Source organism: Macaca mulatta, chromosome 13, assembly GCF_049350105.2.
Source record: "Macaca mulatta isolate MMU2019108-1 chromosome 13, T2T-MMU8v2.0, whole genome shotgun sequence".
In the NCBI taxonomy this organism is placed as follows: domain Eukaryota; kingdom Metazoa; phylum Chordata; class Mammalia; order Primates; family Cercopithecidae; genus Macaca; species Macaca mulatta.
In genome coordinates this window covers 8,443,694-8,461,553 of record NC_133418.1, presented here as the reverse complement: position 1 = coordinate 8,461,553, position 17,860 = coordinate 8,443,694, and the positions used below count along the sequence as shown (strand labels likewise).

Here is a 17,860-nt window from a genome sequence, read left to right as displayed (position 1 = left end):
AGAGCTGGGGAGAGCTTTGGAAAGCCGAATGTGTGCATGGCACCAGCTGGGCAGTCCTGATGTTGCCCTGCCAAGGTGGCTGAGGAGCCACATTTGAGATTTCATCTCTTCCCATCTCTTGAGTCCTTCCCAAAACACTAGCCCGTTGGAACTGCTAAGGCACAAGTCCTGTCTCACCCGGAGCCCTTCCCCTGCAGCCACCATCACCACTATATTTAGCATCTAACACAAGCAACCATGTGCACGTGTCTCTCAGCGACAGTAACCTTGCTGGTCTGATGTGGAGACACCGTTTTGTGTGGCTTTGTATTCCTTTTAAAAGCAAACCCTCATCCAGGGAAAACTAAAGGCCCCCTGCCTTTTAAAAATCACAGTCATTTCTCCCAACCGTCTCTTCAGGCTTTCAGAATATGGATGCATGCTGGAGATTAAGGACGTGAAAACGTTTCCCGATGGAAGTTCTGTTGTAGACGCGATTGGCGTCAGTCGGTTCCGAGTGCTTAGCCACCGTCACAGAGACGGCTATAACACAGCGGACATTGAGTATCTTGAAGATGAAAAGGTAAGGCTTATTGTACTGGTGTATTTTGTAGAGGTCTGTCCTCTTGTTTCCCTCTTGCGTTGTGGAAAAGCTTTGTCAAACTTGTACTGACAATATTACTTAAGTCCTTAATTCGTCACTTACATTTGTTTGTTTGTTTGTTTGTTTTTGAGTCAAGGTCTCGTTCTGTCGTGCAGGCCAGAGTGCAGCAGCATGATCTCAGCTCGCTGCAGCCTTGACCTCCCGGGCTCAAACGATCCTCCTGCTTTAGCCTCCCCAGTAGCTGGGACCATAGGTGCACACTACCATACGTGGCTAATTAAAAAAATTTTTTTTGTTGAAACAGAGTCTCCCTGTGTTTCCCAAGCTGGTCTCAAACTCCTGGACTCAAGCAGTCCTCCCACCTCGGCCAAAGCGTAGTAGTCCCAAAGCGCATGAGCCATTGCCTTCGTCAGTTATTTATTTTCTCAGTGGATTTTTACCTGAGCTGGGAGCTAGTACAGAAATCTCCTTTAAAAAAAATGATCTGGCCGGGCGTGGTGGCTCACGCCTGTAATCCCAGCACTTTGGGAGGCCGAGGCAGGCAGATCACGAGGTCAGGAGATTGAGACCATCCTGGCTAACACAGTGAAACCCTGGTTCTACTAAAAATATAAAAAATTAGCCATGTGTGGTGGCGGGCAACTGTAGTCCAGCTACTTGGGAGGCTGAGGCAGGAGAATTGCTTGAACCCGGGAGACAAAGGTTGCGGTGAGCTGAGATGGCACCACTGCACTCCAGCCTGGGCGACAAAATAAGACTCCATCTCAAAAAAAAAAAAAAAAAAAAAAAAAAAAAAGAGACCTTACTGTACTTAGGCAACATGTAAACCTGCACATTGCAAAATAGGCTTGTGATTTGCTATTGGATGCTCTAGCCCTGGAGCTGGCAAACTTTTTCTGTAAAGGGCTGGATAATAAGTACTTTAGACTCCACAGGCCATATGGTCTCTGTCAAAACTACTCAGTTCTGCCCTTGCAGTGCAAAAGCGGCCATAGACAATGTGTGAAGGCATGAGCATGACGGTTTTCCATTGAATGTGATTTCCGGAAACATGGTGGTGAGCATGGTTTGACTCAGAAACAGCAGTCTGTCAGTCTCTGCTCTCTAGATTGGTATTAATTCAGAACGTGACAAAATCTACAACTTAAAAATACCTCCCAAAGCTAAGTAGAAAAGACTTGAATTTATTACCCCTTAAGAATTTTTTCATGTGTCTCGTAGAAATATCAGGACCTATGATTTGACAAATTAGCAAAACGTTTTGAGAGATTCTCCAACAGACTGACACAAGGATGTCCATAACAGTCTTACTCCATTATAGCTCCAGACCAGGAACAGTCCAGGTGCTGATCACACTTGAGTCAGTGAACACATTGTGGTCCATCCATGCAATGCAATACTACCTGTCAATAAAAAGAAATGAACCACTAGTGCACTAAACAGTATGGATGACTCTCATAGACATGCTAAGTGAGAGATGCCAGACGCAGGACGAACACATACTGCGTGGCTTCATCTGTATACTTCCAGGAACAGGCAGAACTAGACTCTGGGGACAGAAGTCAGAAAAGGCTTGTGGGGTTGGCTTTGTAATTGACTGGAGGGGGCGGTGAAGAATCTTTCTAGGTAGTGGAAATGTCTATCTGGTTTTGGGTGATGGTCAGACTGGTGTATACAGTTGAGAAATGGTGTATACTCTTTGAGAAGACTCTTTGAGCTAAACAAGATCTATGCACTTTTTGGTCTGTACATTATACTGCAGCAAGAAATTTTAAAATACTTAAAAGGAGGAAATCCTTGGAATTATCGTATTCCTCTTTTAAATTCTTTGGTTGACATTTGGAAATGTGGAAGTGAGGGTACACAGCCACCCCACATCACACTAGGAGTCATTTTTGGGGCAGTCGTGTACACTTAGGATTTGTGAATGGAGTCACACCCAGGACGCTACCTCTCTGCCTCCTCCAGCTGCGGTTTCTGGTCATCCCAGTGCAGAGGAGCAGAGCAGGGAGCCCAACCCCCAGACTGGACCAGAAAGCTGGATTTCAAAGCTACGGCTGAAAGTGATCATCTTCAGGGTCTTTCTGCGGGGTGGACAGACCTGACAGCAGGGTTTATTGACCGTCGTTGTAGATGACAGCTTTTCATAGTGTATGTGTTTATTTTAAAATGGGGGCTTAAATAGATGCAACATGAAGCAATTTTAGCTTGCTTTTACAAGAAAATCCTCTATCACATATGAATATTTGATTTATATAAATCAAATTGAGGGTGGTGTATGCATTACATTATAATTTCTCAGCACACCGTAGTTTTTGTAGGTACTGGAATTTTATAACAGGAAAGGACCTGCATGGTTTATTCCTGTTATACAGATGAGAAAACTCTGCCCTCACGAGGCTGTGAGACTGGCTAGATTCACACAGGAGAGTTGGTGATGAAGCCAGAACAAACCCTGGTCCCGTGATTCCCAGTTCCATGCTCTTCCTCCTCTGCCAGGTGTTCCTGAACAGGAGCGAGGCATAATTTAATGACAGACATGACAGTGACATAGGGGCCAGAGGCCAAGCTTGGCCAGTCTAAGGTGCTGTGGCCGACGACAAGCTGGAGTCCATCAGCCCAGGCCAATGTAATGAGGATAGTCTTGCCCTATCATGCCTTTAGGAATATAGTTTGGTGATATGGAATACAATTTTTAAAATGTCACCCTTTGGCTTGGTAATTCTATCAAGGTCTCTAGGAAACTATCCTGAGGAAACCATACCTCCCTCCCTTGTCAACAAACAAAAGAAAACAAAACAACTTTTGCATAAGTGTTTATATTACTGTGTTATTTTTAAAAATAAAAAGCTAGACTATTCTAAATAACTTACGTGAATAGTTAAGTAAATTGGCATGTATCTCAAATATAAAATTGCATGCAGCCATTGAAAATTATTCAAAATTATGTGAAACGTGCTTATATTATGGTATGAAGAGAAAAATCAAGATACAATTGATAGATTTCAACTATGCAAAAAAAATGCAGATTTCTATATTGGGCATGTACCATTTTTGTGAAATTGATGAATTATTAAAGTGCTAAATGCCACAAATCCACTCAGTGGCAGTGTAGAGGTCGCTAACTGTGTTATGTGCATTACCATGGATGGTTCATACGGCCCTGCCTTTTTCCCTGATCAGGTGGAGGGTCCGGCGTATGAAGAACTTGCCGCGCTCCACGATTCCGTGCATCAACAGTCTGTTTCCTGGTTTGCGTCTCTCCAGGATCGCATGAAAGAACAAATTTTAAGTCATTTTGGGGTAATGCCAGACAGAGAACCGGAGCCTCAGGTATGCTCTCCTTTTTCCTTTATAATTCTGTTATTTCCTGCTGTCGTGTGCTGAGCCATCGTTCTGGTGGAGAGCCTGGCAGTATGATGGTGGGTACCCCAGTGTGGTTGCTTATGAACCAGTTCTTCTACTAACAGCCCAAAGGAGCACCTACTGTGGTAGCACAGGACTTGTGAAGCAAAACACCAAAGGCTTTCTAACAGAACAGTTTCTTTTCTAACAACATTTTATTCTGCTTGACTGTCAGTTTGCAGCCCTTTGCTTCTTTCACTCACATCTTAAAATTTAAGTAGTAACTTTATTGTATTGGCACGAACACTCCACCTTCGGCACATAGCATTGCCTTGCACCTGGTATACAGATGTTGAATAAGTGAAGAGAAAAATCCCATCCTTCTTGTGACATTAGAAGCATGACTTCCTTGTCCTGTAAGGACCCTGCCGCCCAGCTGTCATGGGCTTTCTCCAGTGCTCCCTACGCGTACTCTTGGTGACGCTGGTTCTTTAAGCAATGAATGAGCTTCAGGTTTGTGGAGCATTTCTAAGCTCAGGTGGCCCTCTCCTCTGCATTAGATGGGAGAGCCAGGCTGGGCTGGTTTAAGATTGTGCTTGAGAGCGTATACCTCCCACCTGTACACGGATGCCCAGCTGTCAAAGACAGTACGGGAGGGAGATTGGCTCTCAGCTGGTTTAGGGTGATGTGAAATGTCTTTTGTGTCTTTCCCCATCCACTTTAACTTTTTTTTTTTCTATCTCTTGGAGCTTCTATATTTTACCCCCTGCCTGAATTCTTTCTTTTCCAAACACAGAAAAATGCTTTAACTGCCAGAAATAGCCATTAAGTCCTTTCTGGCTTGCCCTTTTTGCATAAGCCTTTGTTCTACAATGTCCTGGAACTCAGATTCAGAAAACATGATGGTTAGACTGACTTGCATTAGGATATGAGTCACTCTTTTTCTAGGAGTTTTTGTTTATTAACCAAATTAATCCATCTCTACTTGGCAGGTATATTAGCTTCCGACTACTGCTGTTAAGAAATTTCACGAATGTGGTGGCTTAAAGCAACACATATGTATTTATCTTCCAGTCCTGGTTCTGCAGGCCAGACTATGATCCGGGTGATGGCAGCATGTGCTCCTCTGTGGAGGTTGTGAGGGAGGGTCTGTTTCCTTGCCTTTGCAGCTTGTAGAGGCTGGTGGCAATCCTCGGCTTCCTTCCTCCATCAGAGCCAGCAATGTTGCTTCTCTCCGACGGTCCTTCCAAAGCCACGTGTCCCTCTGACCACAGCCCAGAAAGGACCCTATATGAACACATTGGGCCCATCAGGATAATTCCCCCATCCCAAAGTCCTTAACTGAATCACATCCTCCAATTCGCTCTGCCATATAAGGTACCATATTCCCAGGTTTCAGGAATTAGAGTCTTTGGGGGAACCATTTTTCTGATGACTACAGAGGGATTTTAGGTAATATATCGATTTTTATATGAGGTCCTTCCCATTAAGCATGCTACTCAGTTTTCTTCTTTCTCTGCGAGATGAGGCGGGGAAAAGAGTGTGAATCTGTTTAAAAGGTTGTTTTCTCCATCTGTGCCCTTCTCCCTCTGAAGGGCAGGTTGATGTCTTCCTCACAGTGACTTGGGCTACCCCCAGTGAGCTTTGGCCACAGTGCTATTCCTAATCCTCCAGTATAATCTACCTCACCCTAAACTAAGGCGACTCCAGAGTCCACCCTCCCAGCTCTTGTTGGCATCCTGCACATTTTTGGAGGAGGAATAGAGTTAAGAATCCTAGACCCTGGAAACAAAAAGGCCTGGATATCTTGGTTCCAATACCAAGAATATTGAGAACAAGTTTATGATTGGCTTTTGCCTAGCACTTAGCCCAGAAGTGCTCTGTTTGATTATGTGAAATAAAGGTTATTTGGTGGCATAATAATTCTTATGTATATAATTTGTGATAACTCTTACATATGATATGCATACATATATATGTTTCATACACTCATTTGCCACATTGAGTATGTCACTCAAACTTGTACACATACTTTTAGCCCTTAACAGTATTATGCTTTATATGGCATGCTTAAGACGTAAAAAATAATAGCACAGAACATTGGAAAGTGAAGGTTAAAGTGATGATCTTCTCCTCTGACCAGTATATACTCTTAACTGAAAGCTTGAGAGAACAGAAGCAACTGATTCATAGAATCTCCCCGCGGAAGATGCTTCTGTTTGCAGATTCTTCCTTTTGTGGTTCCCCCACCTTTAAATGTGTGCCGTAAAAGTAAACGATGTATTTTGAGAGCTGAATGAATTGTGAAGTAGCTCTGAAATACAAGGTGGCATTTAATTCTTGCTCACGTGTCTGTTGGCGGAGCAAAAGACTGTGTTGGGGAACAGGCTTGCATTTTCAGTGTTAATCTCACTTTCCTCTCATCTCTTTTGCAGAGTAATCCCAGCGGCCCTGCCTGGTCCTGGTGGATCCTGGCCGTGCTGCCCCTGGAGCGCAAGGCTCAGCTGGCCATCCTCGGCATGACCTCACTCAAAGAGCGGCTCCTTGCCATCCGACGGATATTAGTCATCATCACGCGTAAGATGAATAGTCGGCAAGAGCTGGCTAATGCCAGGGAGAGAAATAATTGATTTTTCTCTCTGTCAAGGTTTCTGGAAGCCCTTGTACTTTTATAAATGTCAGGCATGGACGAATAGCCGTCCACTCGTTGTGCTTTGTCAAGTGCTTGTGGATAAGGTTCCAAAATGGGACGCTTGCCAAACATTGAGTCCTCAAAAATGACAATTCTGTGTCTGGTGGGATCTGATCTTGTACAAGGTTAGCCTGAAGTCTGAATGGAGCCCATAGTTGGAAAAAAAAAAAAACCCTAAGAAAATCTCTTGGAAGCAGGTGCTTGGGGAGTACAGTTCACTGACAGCACAGGACCCTGCAGATGGTTTACATGTGGTTTAGGTTTCACGAGAAAGGAGGATTCCCTTCCCAGTCAGGATCTTGCTCTGCCAGACGGTAAAGGCATGCTTTAGTGTGTAGACAATATGGGGAACCACGTTTTTATCTGGAAGTGGATTTCTTAGAACACAGGCTAACCAAAACTACGCTTAGGCTTTGCGTGTTGCTGTGAAGTTGTCTGTGAAATTGAATAATCACACCATTGTTCAGTGCAGGAGCCCAAACTAGTCCTTACCCAAGAAGTAGTAGCCACCGGATAGAACTGTGTTTAATGTCCTGTTGTAGTCCCAGGTGTTGTAAATTGCATGTTGTAATCAAATGAATGTCAAAACATAAGAAAGTGTACCTTGGATATAGAAAAACCTGAGAACAGTATAGTTCACTGGAGGAGATACATATATATATATTTACACACAATAAAGTGAGCAAAAGTGAGTTAAAATTGTATATGCATTGGGATGTCAAACATAAAACCACCAAGTACAAAGAATGCCTTGAAAGTAGAACCTTGTCTCATTGCTCAACGGTTACTAAGCATTTAGGAAACAGTCATCTTTTTCTGTTGGGATTTGCATTAGAAATTAGCCCCATCCATAAATTTCAGTTTACTATCCGTTTATTAATATACAAGAACATTAAAAATCTGCCATGCCATGGTAATCTGTCTGTTCCAGGAAAATAGATCAGAATATACGAAGGGAGGATGGCCGGTGTGGGATGTAAATATTCAGTAAGTTTTTCTCCAACACTAACCTAAAATTATCTTTATTTTTTTGAAAGAAAGTTTTACGGTGATCAGACCAGGTGTTATCTGTTACAGGACAGTAGTGTAATTTCCATTGTGTGATGCACGTTGGTGATATTGATTGGAATAACTGAATCTGAGATACTTATATGTTCTTTCTGGCCCAACCAGCTGGTACATTTAGTTGGCTTCCTCTATGAGGTGAGTGTTCTTAACCAGAGGGTCACAACCACTAAAGAACACGTCACAGCTGCCAGTTTTGCTTTGTTCATTGAAGGCGTATGTGATGTTTCAGTTTTAAAATATACATATCTCATAATATACAATATTGATGGTATATCAATCCATCAAGCATTTTGTTAGAAAGATTTTATAATATTATTAATTTTTCTTTTAGTTTTCAGTAGATAAAACTCAGTCTCATCGTGGAAGTTAGAAAATACCAGCGTCACTTAATTATAAGGAGAAGATGTGAAAGTATTTTCCAATCCAATGTTTCAAGTGCCTCACTTATTGTGAATCTCAGCTATCATCTTGAGATGGTTTAATGGCAGTTTGGCCAAGTGATTTCTAAGAGATTTTATGAATTTATGCATTAACAGTAGTATTCAGCTTTCTTAGGCATTATAACCTAACCTGATCATTTGATTGGAATAACTGAATCAGTCATCGATTGGAATAAAATAAATAAAACAAAATGCATCTCACATGCCCGAAGACCTTTACCAGAAGTGGTTCGTGAAAATCGATGTGCATTGACCATTCTCGGCCTTTCCCTTTTGGAACATTTTTTTGTACCTTCACATCACAGCTGAATAGTTGTCATTGCTGTTTCCATTTGGAGGTGTCTACATAACCACAATGTGATCACAGCTTCTCCACGAGGCTTCCTGAAGTTTAGTTGGTAAGCTTGCTACACCATTTGGAACCTGTTGCTTTCTCTTCCTCACTCTTTAAATGTCATAAGGTCACACAGTTCTTGGAATCAGAACTATTCACTTATTTCTTCACCGTTCTGCCTGGCTTTCTGAGCCTTCTCATTCTGTGTGTTATGTAAAAGCCTGAACAACAATGATGACGCAGACGAGAGCAACACACATTTTTATTTTTTGGTAGAGAGGTTTTTATTTTTTTGATACCAGAGGGAATTAACTATGATCACGTCGTGCTCTCTCTGTTCAGCATCACACCCCCGCATACTGCAGCGTGGGAGCAGATTGGTACTTACCGAGCACTTAGAAACATCATGCATCAGTAACCCGGTCAGGGTGACAGCATCCTACGGTCATGTCATGAAGAAAGCCTCCTTTTACAAACCTAAAAAAAACAACCCCCCAGCTTCAGTTTGCTACCAATCAAGCTAAAGCAGAACGGTCTGCTTCCTCCTCCGCCTGCCCCCTTCTGCCTCTTTTCTGTTGGGGAGATGCCAATTCTAAGGGTTTCTCAGAAAATAATGTAATCTCTCATTCAATGTCAGGACATTCCAGCTTAATTGTACTGAAAGTGCTCCAGCAGTCATGCTCTCGTTACATTGGAATAAAAGCAGAAAACAGTAATAGCAGCGTGGGGAAGTCATTTTTCTTCTTGAGGAACAATACATGCTGTTCGGTATTTTTCCATTCATTGCCCAAACCTGCCTGTGTCTTTGAAATGCAAGTAGGATCCCAAAGGCAGCATTCTGAAAGCCTGTGGCATTTTTAGCATATCCCATCCCCCCATGTGTGTCCTCATCTTCAGAATCGAAAGGATACTTTTTAAAGTTTCAAAAGAAAATAATTTAAAATGTCAAGGTTTATCCATAGAAACACAATAATTCTTAACCAATTCATGTACCAAATTCAACAGTATTATCTCATTTTTAGGGTCACAAATTTTTTTGCACTTAAACCTCCTCCCTCTCTCAAAACAAAACAAAACAAACAACAACAAAGCAAACAAACAAAACAAAAAAACACACCAAGACTGTTCAACAAATTGTATCTCAACTTAATATATATTAAGTCTTACCACAGGACTTTTGAATCATCAAGGAACAATTGAAGTTTATGGATGGTAGAATTACAGTGAACTATGTTATTATCACTTTATTATAAACTTTTTGGAAAATTGACAGTTGTTACCATCAAAATACTCCATTGCCTGTATTACATCAAATTTGTTATAATTTTTAAGTGCTGTTAAAAAATACCCATCTGTTTCTTCTCCTTGTTTTCTTTTGTGCCCCACCACTTAAATTACTTGGGTAAATACCACTCTTCAAAATTTAAATACTATCTATCAAATAAGAAGAAGTGTGAAAGATACGGAGAAGAAAGGTGATAGCAAATTAGAAGAAAATAAGTGTGGCTGATTTCTTTTAGTTGAAAGCACAAAGTTTTATTTTTCCCCAGTATACCTATCAAGTAGGGTAGGGGGGTCCCCGTCTCCCCATTTTTTTTTCTCTCTTTTTTTTTTTTTTGAGATGGAGTCTCGCTCTGTTGCCCAGCCTGGAGTGCAATGGCGCAATCTTGTCTCACTGCAACCTCCACCTCCCGGGTTCAAGTGATTCTCCTGCCTCAGCCTCCTGAGTAGCTGGGACTGCAGGCACGAACCACCACGCCCGGCTAATTTTTGTGTGTTTCTTGGTAGAGACAGGGCTTCACCATGTTGGTCAGGCTGGTCTCGAACTCCTGACCTCATGATCCGCCCGCCTCGGCCTCCCAAAGTGCTGGGATTGCAGGCGTGAGTTACCGCGACCAGCCCATCTCCCCATTTTTTTAAGCACGGACAGCAGTGGCAGTCAGTGGAAGGAATTCTTCCCCTTCAACATCATCCTTCCCGAAGGCCACATTCTGTTTCTGTTGTTCACCGAAACCTACTTCCCAGGGAAGCCCGTTGTGGATGGGAAAGATGAGCCGCGTGAGCCATCGCCCACGCAGGGAGATAACTGAACCCCTTTGCCAGCGTCACCCCCTGTCTACTGGGGTGAGACACTTCCTTCGGAGCACTGGCTCTGCCTCCCGGGGGAAAGTCGTTTTCCCTTTACGCCTCACCTTGACTTTCATTTCTCAACTGCTGAATTCTATCAAAGAGCCCTTTTAGCAGTGGCTCAGCTTTTAGGTGAGCACAAATAATGCAGGAGGTGAAGCGCCACCATTGCACTCCCCCAAGTTGGGGACATAAACTCGAATTTGCACCCAGGTCTCATAGAGGTGACTGATTAGGGACACAGACAGGTGGATGCCATTGACAGCGTTTACTGTTCCTCACAGTTCCTGTAGACATGAAAGAACCAGAAGCACAGCAGACCACACCGGGCCATGAGGGGAAGCACGGGAGACAGGCAGAAGCAGGAGTGAGGGTGAACGTGGCTCAGACCCTCTACTGTGTGTTCTGCAGGGAAGGGCAGGGAAACAGCGTAGACTGGCTGATTTGAGTAACAGCTCAGACGCTAGGCTGTATGGATGGTCTCTAGCTGTCTGGCACCTGGCCCTGGGTGATTAGGCTGGGGGATATTGCCTCCTAGGTTGTAAGAGCCAGAGAGAGGAGGATGGCCTCTGGATTGGTCACTTTGCTCCCAGGGTAGCCCTTTGCTATGTCTAAGAATTGGCTCACCCTGGGACGGACAGTTTCTCCCGGGTCAGCGAGGCCCCTGAGATGTCAAAATATCATAAAATATAGAAATCATGATTAATGCAATTGGTCCTCTGCTGTGTTGACATACTAAGGTCACTTTTGATAGCAAAACCTTTTCAAGAGTAGGGCATACGTTGCCCTGAAGAGCATAGAAAACGTTTTATTTTGAGAGTAGAAAGGAGGAAGACGTGGAGATACAGGAGTCCCTTAGGCTGGCCCATAGCTGGGTCTTTGATGTATGTGGCATTAGTCAAGAACGTAGTTCTGCAGTTTTGGGGGGGCCTCGAACAATTTCCTGGTGCAGTTGTTCACATGTGTTAAACATAAGAGTCTAATGATGATATCGTGGTGTGTCTCGGCTCGTGGTGGCTAGTCTGGCAGTTGTGTGGCTGAGGGTGTGCGCTGATAGTTCAGTAAAGGATAAATAGAGACTTGTGGTGTTCGTGTGTCACCCCAGGGAGAGAGTGGCTGTGGAGACGCAGGGCAGGAAGTTGCGGTGGAAAGCGGGCTGGGGTGGTAGGAGAAGGCACTGGGGGTGGGTGCTCCTCCCCCAGGGGTTGAGGAGTTGACTGATAGGGGGCAGTTACCTCCTGGAAAAGCAAGGCGCTCCCTTAAGTTTTAGAATGGCACAGAGAGTAGCCTTCTACCAGAGTCTCCATTTGGACGTGGGAGTATAGGGGCCATGTTTTGGCAGAAAGCAGGGCGTGTATCAGCATTAGCGGACTCCTCAACATTTAAAGGAAGAACAGCAAAAATGTCATGTGCCCGCTTTGTGCCTCAGGAGAGGCAGCCCGTGGGCATCACCAGGGCAGAGATTTTAATATCTGGGACAGGTTATCTCCCACGGCGAGGTTGTGGCTGGGGCCGTGTCATCTTCAGCCATGAGCTGCTGGGCTGGGCAGCATCTTCTGGGACGTGAGACTTGGGGTCTCCTTTCTAAGTGGATCCCCACTCATGCTGATGTGGGTCCCAGCATTCGCCGTGCTTGGTTGAAATAGTGGCTTAGCTGGAGGGTCTGGGCCTCTGGATCATAAGCCAGCAAAAGCCCCCAGATCAGTGGTGACAAGATCAATAGACGCCAGAATATGTGCGGCTGTGCTTGGCAGGGTTCTGGTTCTTGCTTTTTGGTGGAAGTTTAGGTTCAAATGGATCCCATGTCAGAGGAGCAGCTGGCTGGCCTGTGGGCGCCCTGGGGTTAGTGGGTCCAGGAGAAAATGTGTTCTTTCTCTGGTCTCCAGCCCTGATGGGGTGGGGACAAGATCTGAGATTTATAGGAATGGGGGGAACATTATGGAAGGCCCTAATACGTAATGAGTTTTTATATACAAGAACGCAAGATAGTCCTCTTTTTATGTTTAAAGGCGACTATGGTCATGTTTTTTAAAGTTTATGTGAGGTGTGAGTCAGCCGAGAGGCCCTCAATTAAGAGATTCAGGTTTATGGGGCAAGATAGAGGCCCATTTTGGGGTCTGTTTAGAGACCAGAGTTTGAAATGGAGTTGTTTGAGGAGCCCATGGTGTGTCTTCACTACACCGATTGTATGGAACCTGTCAGGGCTGCGGAAGCTGTCTTTTCCCAGAGCCCAGCATTGTGGATTCCATCCGAGAAGTGACATGTGTGTCTCGGTGACTTCCAGTGATGCCCGCCTCTCTGAAGGGGTGAAGCAGTGCCCCGGCAAGACCTCGAATCCCAGCTGTAGCACCTATGGAGAGGTGTGATTTAGAGTTGGATTTGGGGTATCTGTGAGGAAGAGTCCCAGAGCTTTTCATCCTGAAGGGGGCAACTGTCAGGCAGTAATCCAACAGTTGGCCATGAATGTGAAGCTGGGGCCCTGTGCTGACGAGGGCATCTGGCGTTAAGACGACTGCCTAACTTTGGCCATGTGCGCTGTTTTTGGGGTTCCATTTTGTATCAGGCCATGCTGGCTAAACGATGGGAAGCAGCACCATGCTGTTGGGCTCTGTCATTTATATGAGGGTTGGCAGCGCCATCTGTACCCTCTGTGAACTCCCACTGCTGTTCACTCAGTTAATCTAAGGCACGCCAAGGGGTCTGCAGGAGGATGATGTCACAAGGGACTGAGGACGTGGGAGACCACCCTCCTGCAGGTAGGATACACCAGAGGGCCCAGGCTTGACTCTGTCCTGTGTTAAGGAGGCAGTGGTAGTTTTGCTGAGCTTGTCAGGTGTTTGTAATGGGCAGCTGGAGATTGGGGTCCTAGGCTCAGGTCTTTGAGAGCCTCTGTGTCCAGGAGAGCCCACTAGGCATCCAGCCATTTACTGCTTTAATGGGCTATTGCATGAGGCTGAGAGGGGCAGTTTCTTGCATCCGAAGCCCTTGGGCACCTTACGTCCATCCTAAGTGGGCCAGAGACTCCAGGCCTGCACAGAGCTGGCCAGAGCTTCTATAATAAAGGGGTCTCTGAGGGCACCAACAGGAGTGCCCATGGATTTCAAGGTTTGATTTTAGAGGCTGTTTTTGGAGGGTGCCCCATTTAAAGCAAGCTGATTTGTAAGCAGCAGCAAGAAAAGTAAGTAGAGTGTGTAAATGAGGACTACATTGCCATCAGAACCTCAGACGTATTGAAAGATGTTGGGCTTGTATGTCCTTAATGAGAGTGACGACGAGTCTCCTCATTTGTGCCCCTGGAGAACGTGGATGTGGTGGAGACCCTGTCTGCAGAGACGGTGTGCCGTGGCAGAGCTGTGGAGCTCCCTGTGGGGCCTGCACAGGTGTGTGTGCCCCTTCAGGGCAGGAGGCAAACTGCAGCCGAAAAGCTGTGCAAGCAGACACTTAACAGGACATGTTAGCCAAATCTGTAAGAGCCAAATATTGGCCAGTTATTTATTGTGTAGAACTAGTAATTTTAATAATAATGGAAATTGGATAATGGATGGGACCACAGCAATAAGGTTGTAGTAATCCACCATAAGGCACCTGTTTTTTTGTTTTTTTGTTTTTTTTTTATAGGTTTAAGGATAGGAAAAATTGGGCTGTTCAATGGAGAAACAATGGATATAATCACCCCTTTATTAATTAGTAAGTTTTAATCCTTGAAGGCCTCATATTAACTGTTTTAACTGGAAGTTCATGGGGCATCGTTTTATCAAGCTAGTTTGTAAGTACCAAAGACTGACTTTAATTTTAATTTATTATTTGTTGTATTAGAGTGTCTGCGTCCAATATGGGATATTAGGGCATTGGGTGCTATGACCATGGAGAATTTAGACAAGCTATAGTTAAAGTAAAGCATAACTTCCTCCCGCCATTTTATATTTAGTTGCATTTTTAAAAAGATTACAGGGGTACAATGTTTAGATTTAGTGAGATCTCCAGGTATAACTGTAATTTGAGCCCCAGTATTAAGATTATGAAGCGGCCGGGCGCAGTGGCTCAAGCCTGTAATCCTAGCACTTTGGGAGGCCGAGACGGGTGGATCACGAGGTCAGGAGATCGAGACCATCCTGGCTAACACAGTGAAACCCTGTCTCTACTAAAAAATACAAAAAACTAGCCGGGCATGGTGGCAGCGCCTGTAGTCCCAGCTACTCGGGAGGCTGAGGCCGGAGAATGGTGTGAACCCGGGAGGCGGAGCTTGCAGTGAGCTGAGATCTGGCCACTGCACTCCAGCGTGGGCGACTGAGCGAGACTCCGTCTCAAAAAAAAAAAAAAAAAAAAAAAAAGATTATGAAGCTTTGTCAATGGGTACATTTTAGCAAATGTCACAAAAGAAACTAAGTTATGGAGACACAAAAGCCAATAGGCACCGCTTTATCTTTTGGTTAAGTGTTTTAGTATATAAATCTTATTTATATGTAATATTAATATATAATTTGTTGTATACATTTTTAGTGTATAAGTGTTGGATTTCTAATTGGATCAGATTAGGGACCATCAGTGTAGCTGTATATGTACATATACATGTATAATTTATTATATATTTGCATTAAAATATTCTATCTGCATGTGTATATATGTGTGTATGTGTATGTATATGTGCACATACACATAAATGCACACAGTCTATTTAGTGACCTTTAATTTTTTTCCCCTTGTACTAGGCTTTTTCTGGCTTTTTCCTTTTTTTCTGATTTTGTGGCAATTTCGTTGGAAGGAAGTGGTCCTGGCATGTTGAGAGACAGGGTGTTCAAGAGTACCCAAGCACATTGGCCGGGGGTGTTACAGGCTCACGTAGCTCAGGTCTCAGGGAAGTGGGAACAAAGTGTCCCACCCCTTCCCCTTTTCCTTAACCTGGAGCCACTGGTCTGTATGGACAGATCCTTTGCGTCCCACTGGATTGAGGAATGAGTCACAACAGCTGCGAGGCTCTCAAAGCAACATTTAAACCTTTTGGCGGCTGTCATTTCTGTGAGGAGGGCGCCTCTCAGCAGCCACAGGGCCGGAGGATCCCTGCAGCGCTTCGGAGACCAACACCCAGATCCTTTGCCCAGGAGTGCGATTCATTCCTCACTGGATGCTGGGGAGGGCCCCTCAGGTGAGCAGCCCACTGCTGACTTCAGCGTTGCTGGCTCGGTTATCAGACTCTCGTCCAGCACAAGCTCGCAGGGAAAGCCGTTCCTTGCTCCTTGTGGAGGGAGTCACCCTCATTGCCCTGAGACCACCAGGCAAGAAAGTGGGTATGTCCAGGTAGGGAATTCAGAGGGACTCAGTGCATCCAATTATACAGTTATACCCAGAAGGTCCTGCGTAGGGGACTACGATTGACATCACCCTAGTCTACAGCACCAAGGATTGAATGAGCTCGGTCCTCTTATAATTTAGGCTGGACTGTCACAGACACTCTGGCAGACACAGCATACGTGGTGCAGCCAGAGTGCAAACATGCCAGCAGCAGCCATGCTCCCCAGGGTGGGGGTCCAGTTAGTAAGCCGCGCGCAGCCAAGAGGCGAGGCATGCCCTCCGCCACACACGGACTTACCCCGCTCACTGTGCCCGTGGTATCAAAATGTACCTGCATGTTTAATTCATAAAGGAGAGGCTGATGTCATTGAAAGAAAAGTTTGTTACTTGCATTTCTGGAGAAAAGGAGCGCACCAGGCCATGCAGGGCCACAGGAGGAGGAGGCACTGGAGTGGTCAGGAGGCAGAACTAGGCGCAAGCACGGGCAAGCAGCTTTCCTTTGTGTCTCCATGGCAAAGGCGAAGATGGGCGGGGCCAGAGTGTAGGATTGGCAGGTTTGAATGTCTTGGGCGGTAGCTACAGGGGTGTTCTCCAGCTGCCTGGTGCCTGGACCTGGGTGATGAGGGCGAGGGGATACTGCCTCCTGCGGTGGAAGAGTCAGATCGAGGAGACGGACTCTGAATTGGTTAGTGTGCAAAGGTGCACTCCCAAGGGACCCCTTCGCTCTCTCTAAGAACTGGCTTGCCGTGGGAAAGGCAGTCTCCCCCAGTCAGTGAGGTCCCCAAGATGTCAAAACATTGTACATTATTAAAAAGCATGATTAATAGAAGCTCATTCTAGCATTTCGGGTTACAGCTTCTAGAAGAGGTTTGTAGTCTCCAAATGAGTAGGTTTTTCCTCTAGAGAGGGGCAGGCCTGGACCTTCAGGCACCCCTTGGTGTGTTTAGGAGCTCAGGAACGGAAGCACCTGCCTGCAGCCCTGCAGCAAAGGAAGCTTCTCTCAGTCACTCAGAGCAGGGAGGGGCTGGGAGAGGCATGTGAGGCTCCCTGGGTACTATGACAGTCCCCAAGGTGAAGGATTGGCCCTGATCATAATAGAGAACCCTACGGAAGTTTACTGTCATGAGTCTCGGTTGGTTGGCACATGTGACCTTTGAAGGATGAAGATGGAGTTTGCAACATGAGTATCACTAACCTTTTGTTTTCCAGGCATCATTTTTAAAAATTGCATTGGGGCCTTCATTATTTACCATAATATTTTAACTTTCATAGTTTTGTCACCTTTTGTACTACGAACAGTTCAACCAGTGAGCGATTTTTCTCTCATGCTATTTACCCCACATACAATTTTCCACTCAATTCTGAAAATAAAAACCTGTTAATAGGTTGGAAAGCTGGGTACTCTATTCATATATTGTTCTTTCATGCTAGTGGAGAGTGGTGTCATTAGCATCTTAATTTTAGAGTTGTGAAATGATTTTACCAATTAGGAATTGAATGTGTGTTTTTTTTTCTATTTAATAAGAGCAAATTTGTATAAATAAGCCGGTGTAGATAAACTTGATAATCATGCTTTTTCTTGTTTGGAAATAAGTGATGTGTTGTCATATCATGTGATACAGGTCACTCATCTGGCCTTATGTTTCCAAAGTTTAAGTCTGTTTTGAAGATGTAATAATAATACTCAGCATTTCTTGTTGCCTAAGTGAGACGAAACTTAAATGTTACAGTATTTACTTCATGTATTCTTGTACTGTTCATTTCCAATTAATTGGTATTGTATATCTAATATGTGATATTTGAACTGAATAAAACTTAGTGTTATAAATGTTCTTTAATAAATGATCACACCTGAGTAATAGGCTAGACTGATGAGAAATTAGATCAAATCAGTGCCTAGGCCTTTGTGTTAGTGTCATAGGGATGTACTAACACATCACCACAGACTGGCGGCTTTTCACAATAAATCACACAGTTTTCTT

The 17,860-nt window shown here is 44.6% G+C and overlaps 1 protein-coding gene across 1 annotated transcript in view; it reads left to right on the top strand.

Annotated features, from left to right (window-relative positions):
* LONRF2 (LON peptidase N-terminal domain and ring finger 2) overlaps window positions 1-9,395 on the top strand; it is a 40,211-nt gene extending 30,816 nt beyond the window's left edge. The window contains exons 10-12 of the mRNA XM_015112962.3: window positions 400-562; window positions 3,767-3,916; window positions 6,364-9,395. Of these exons, the coding sequence (XP_014968448.2) occupies window positions 400-562; window positions 3,767-3,916; window positions 6,364-6,558 (508 nt within the window). The 3' untranslated portion in view covers window positions 6,559-9,395. The remainder of the gene's footprint in view (window positions 1-399; window positions 563-3,766; window positions 3,917-6,363) is intronic.
* The last annotated feature ends 8,465 nt before the right edge of the window (window positions 9,396-17,860 follow it).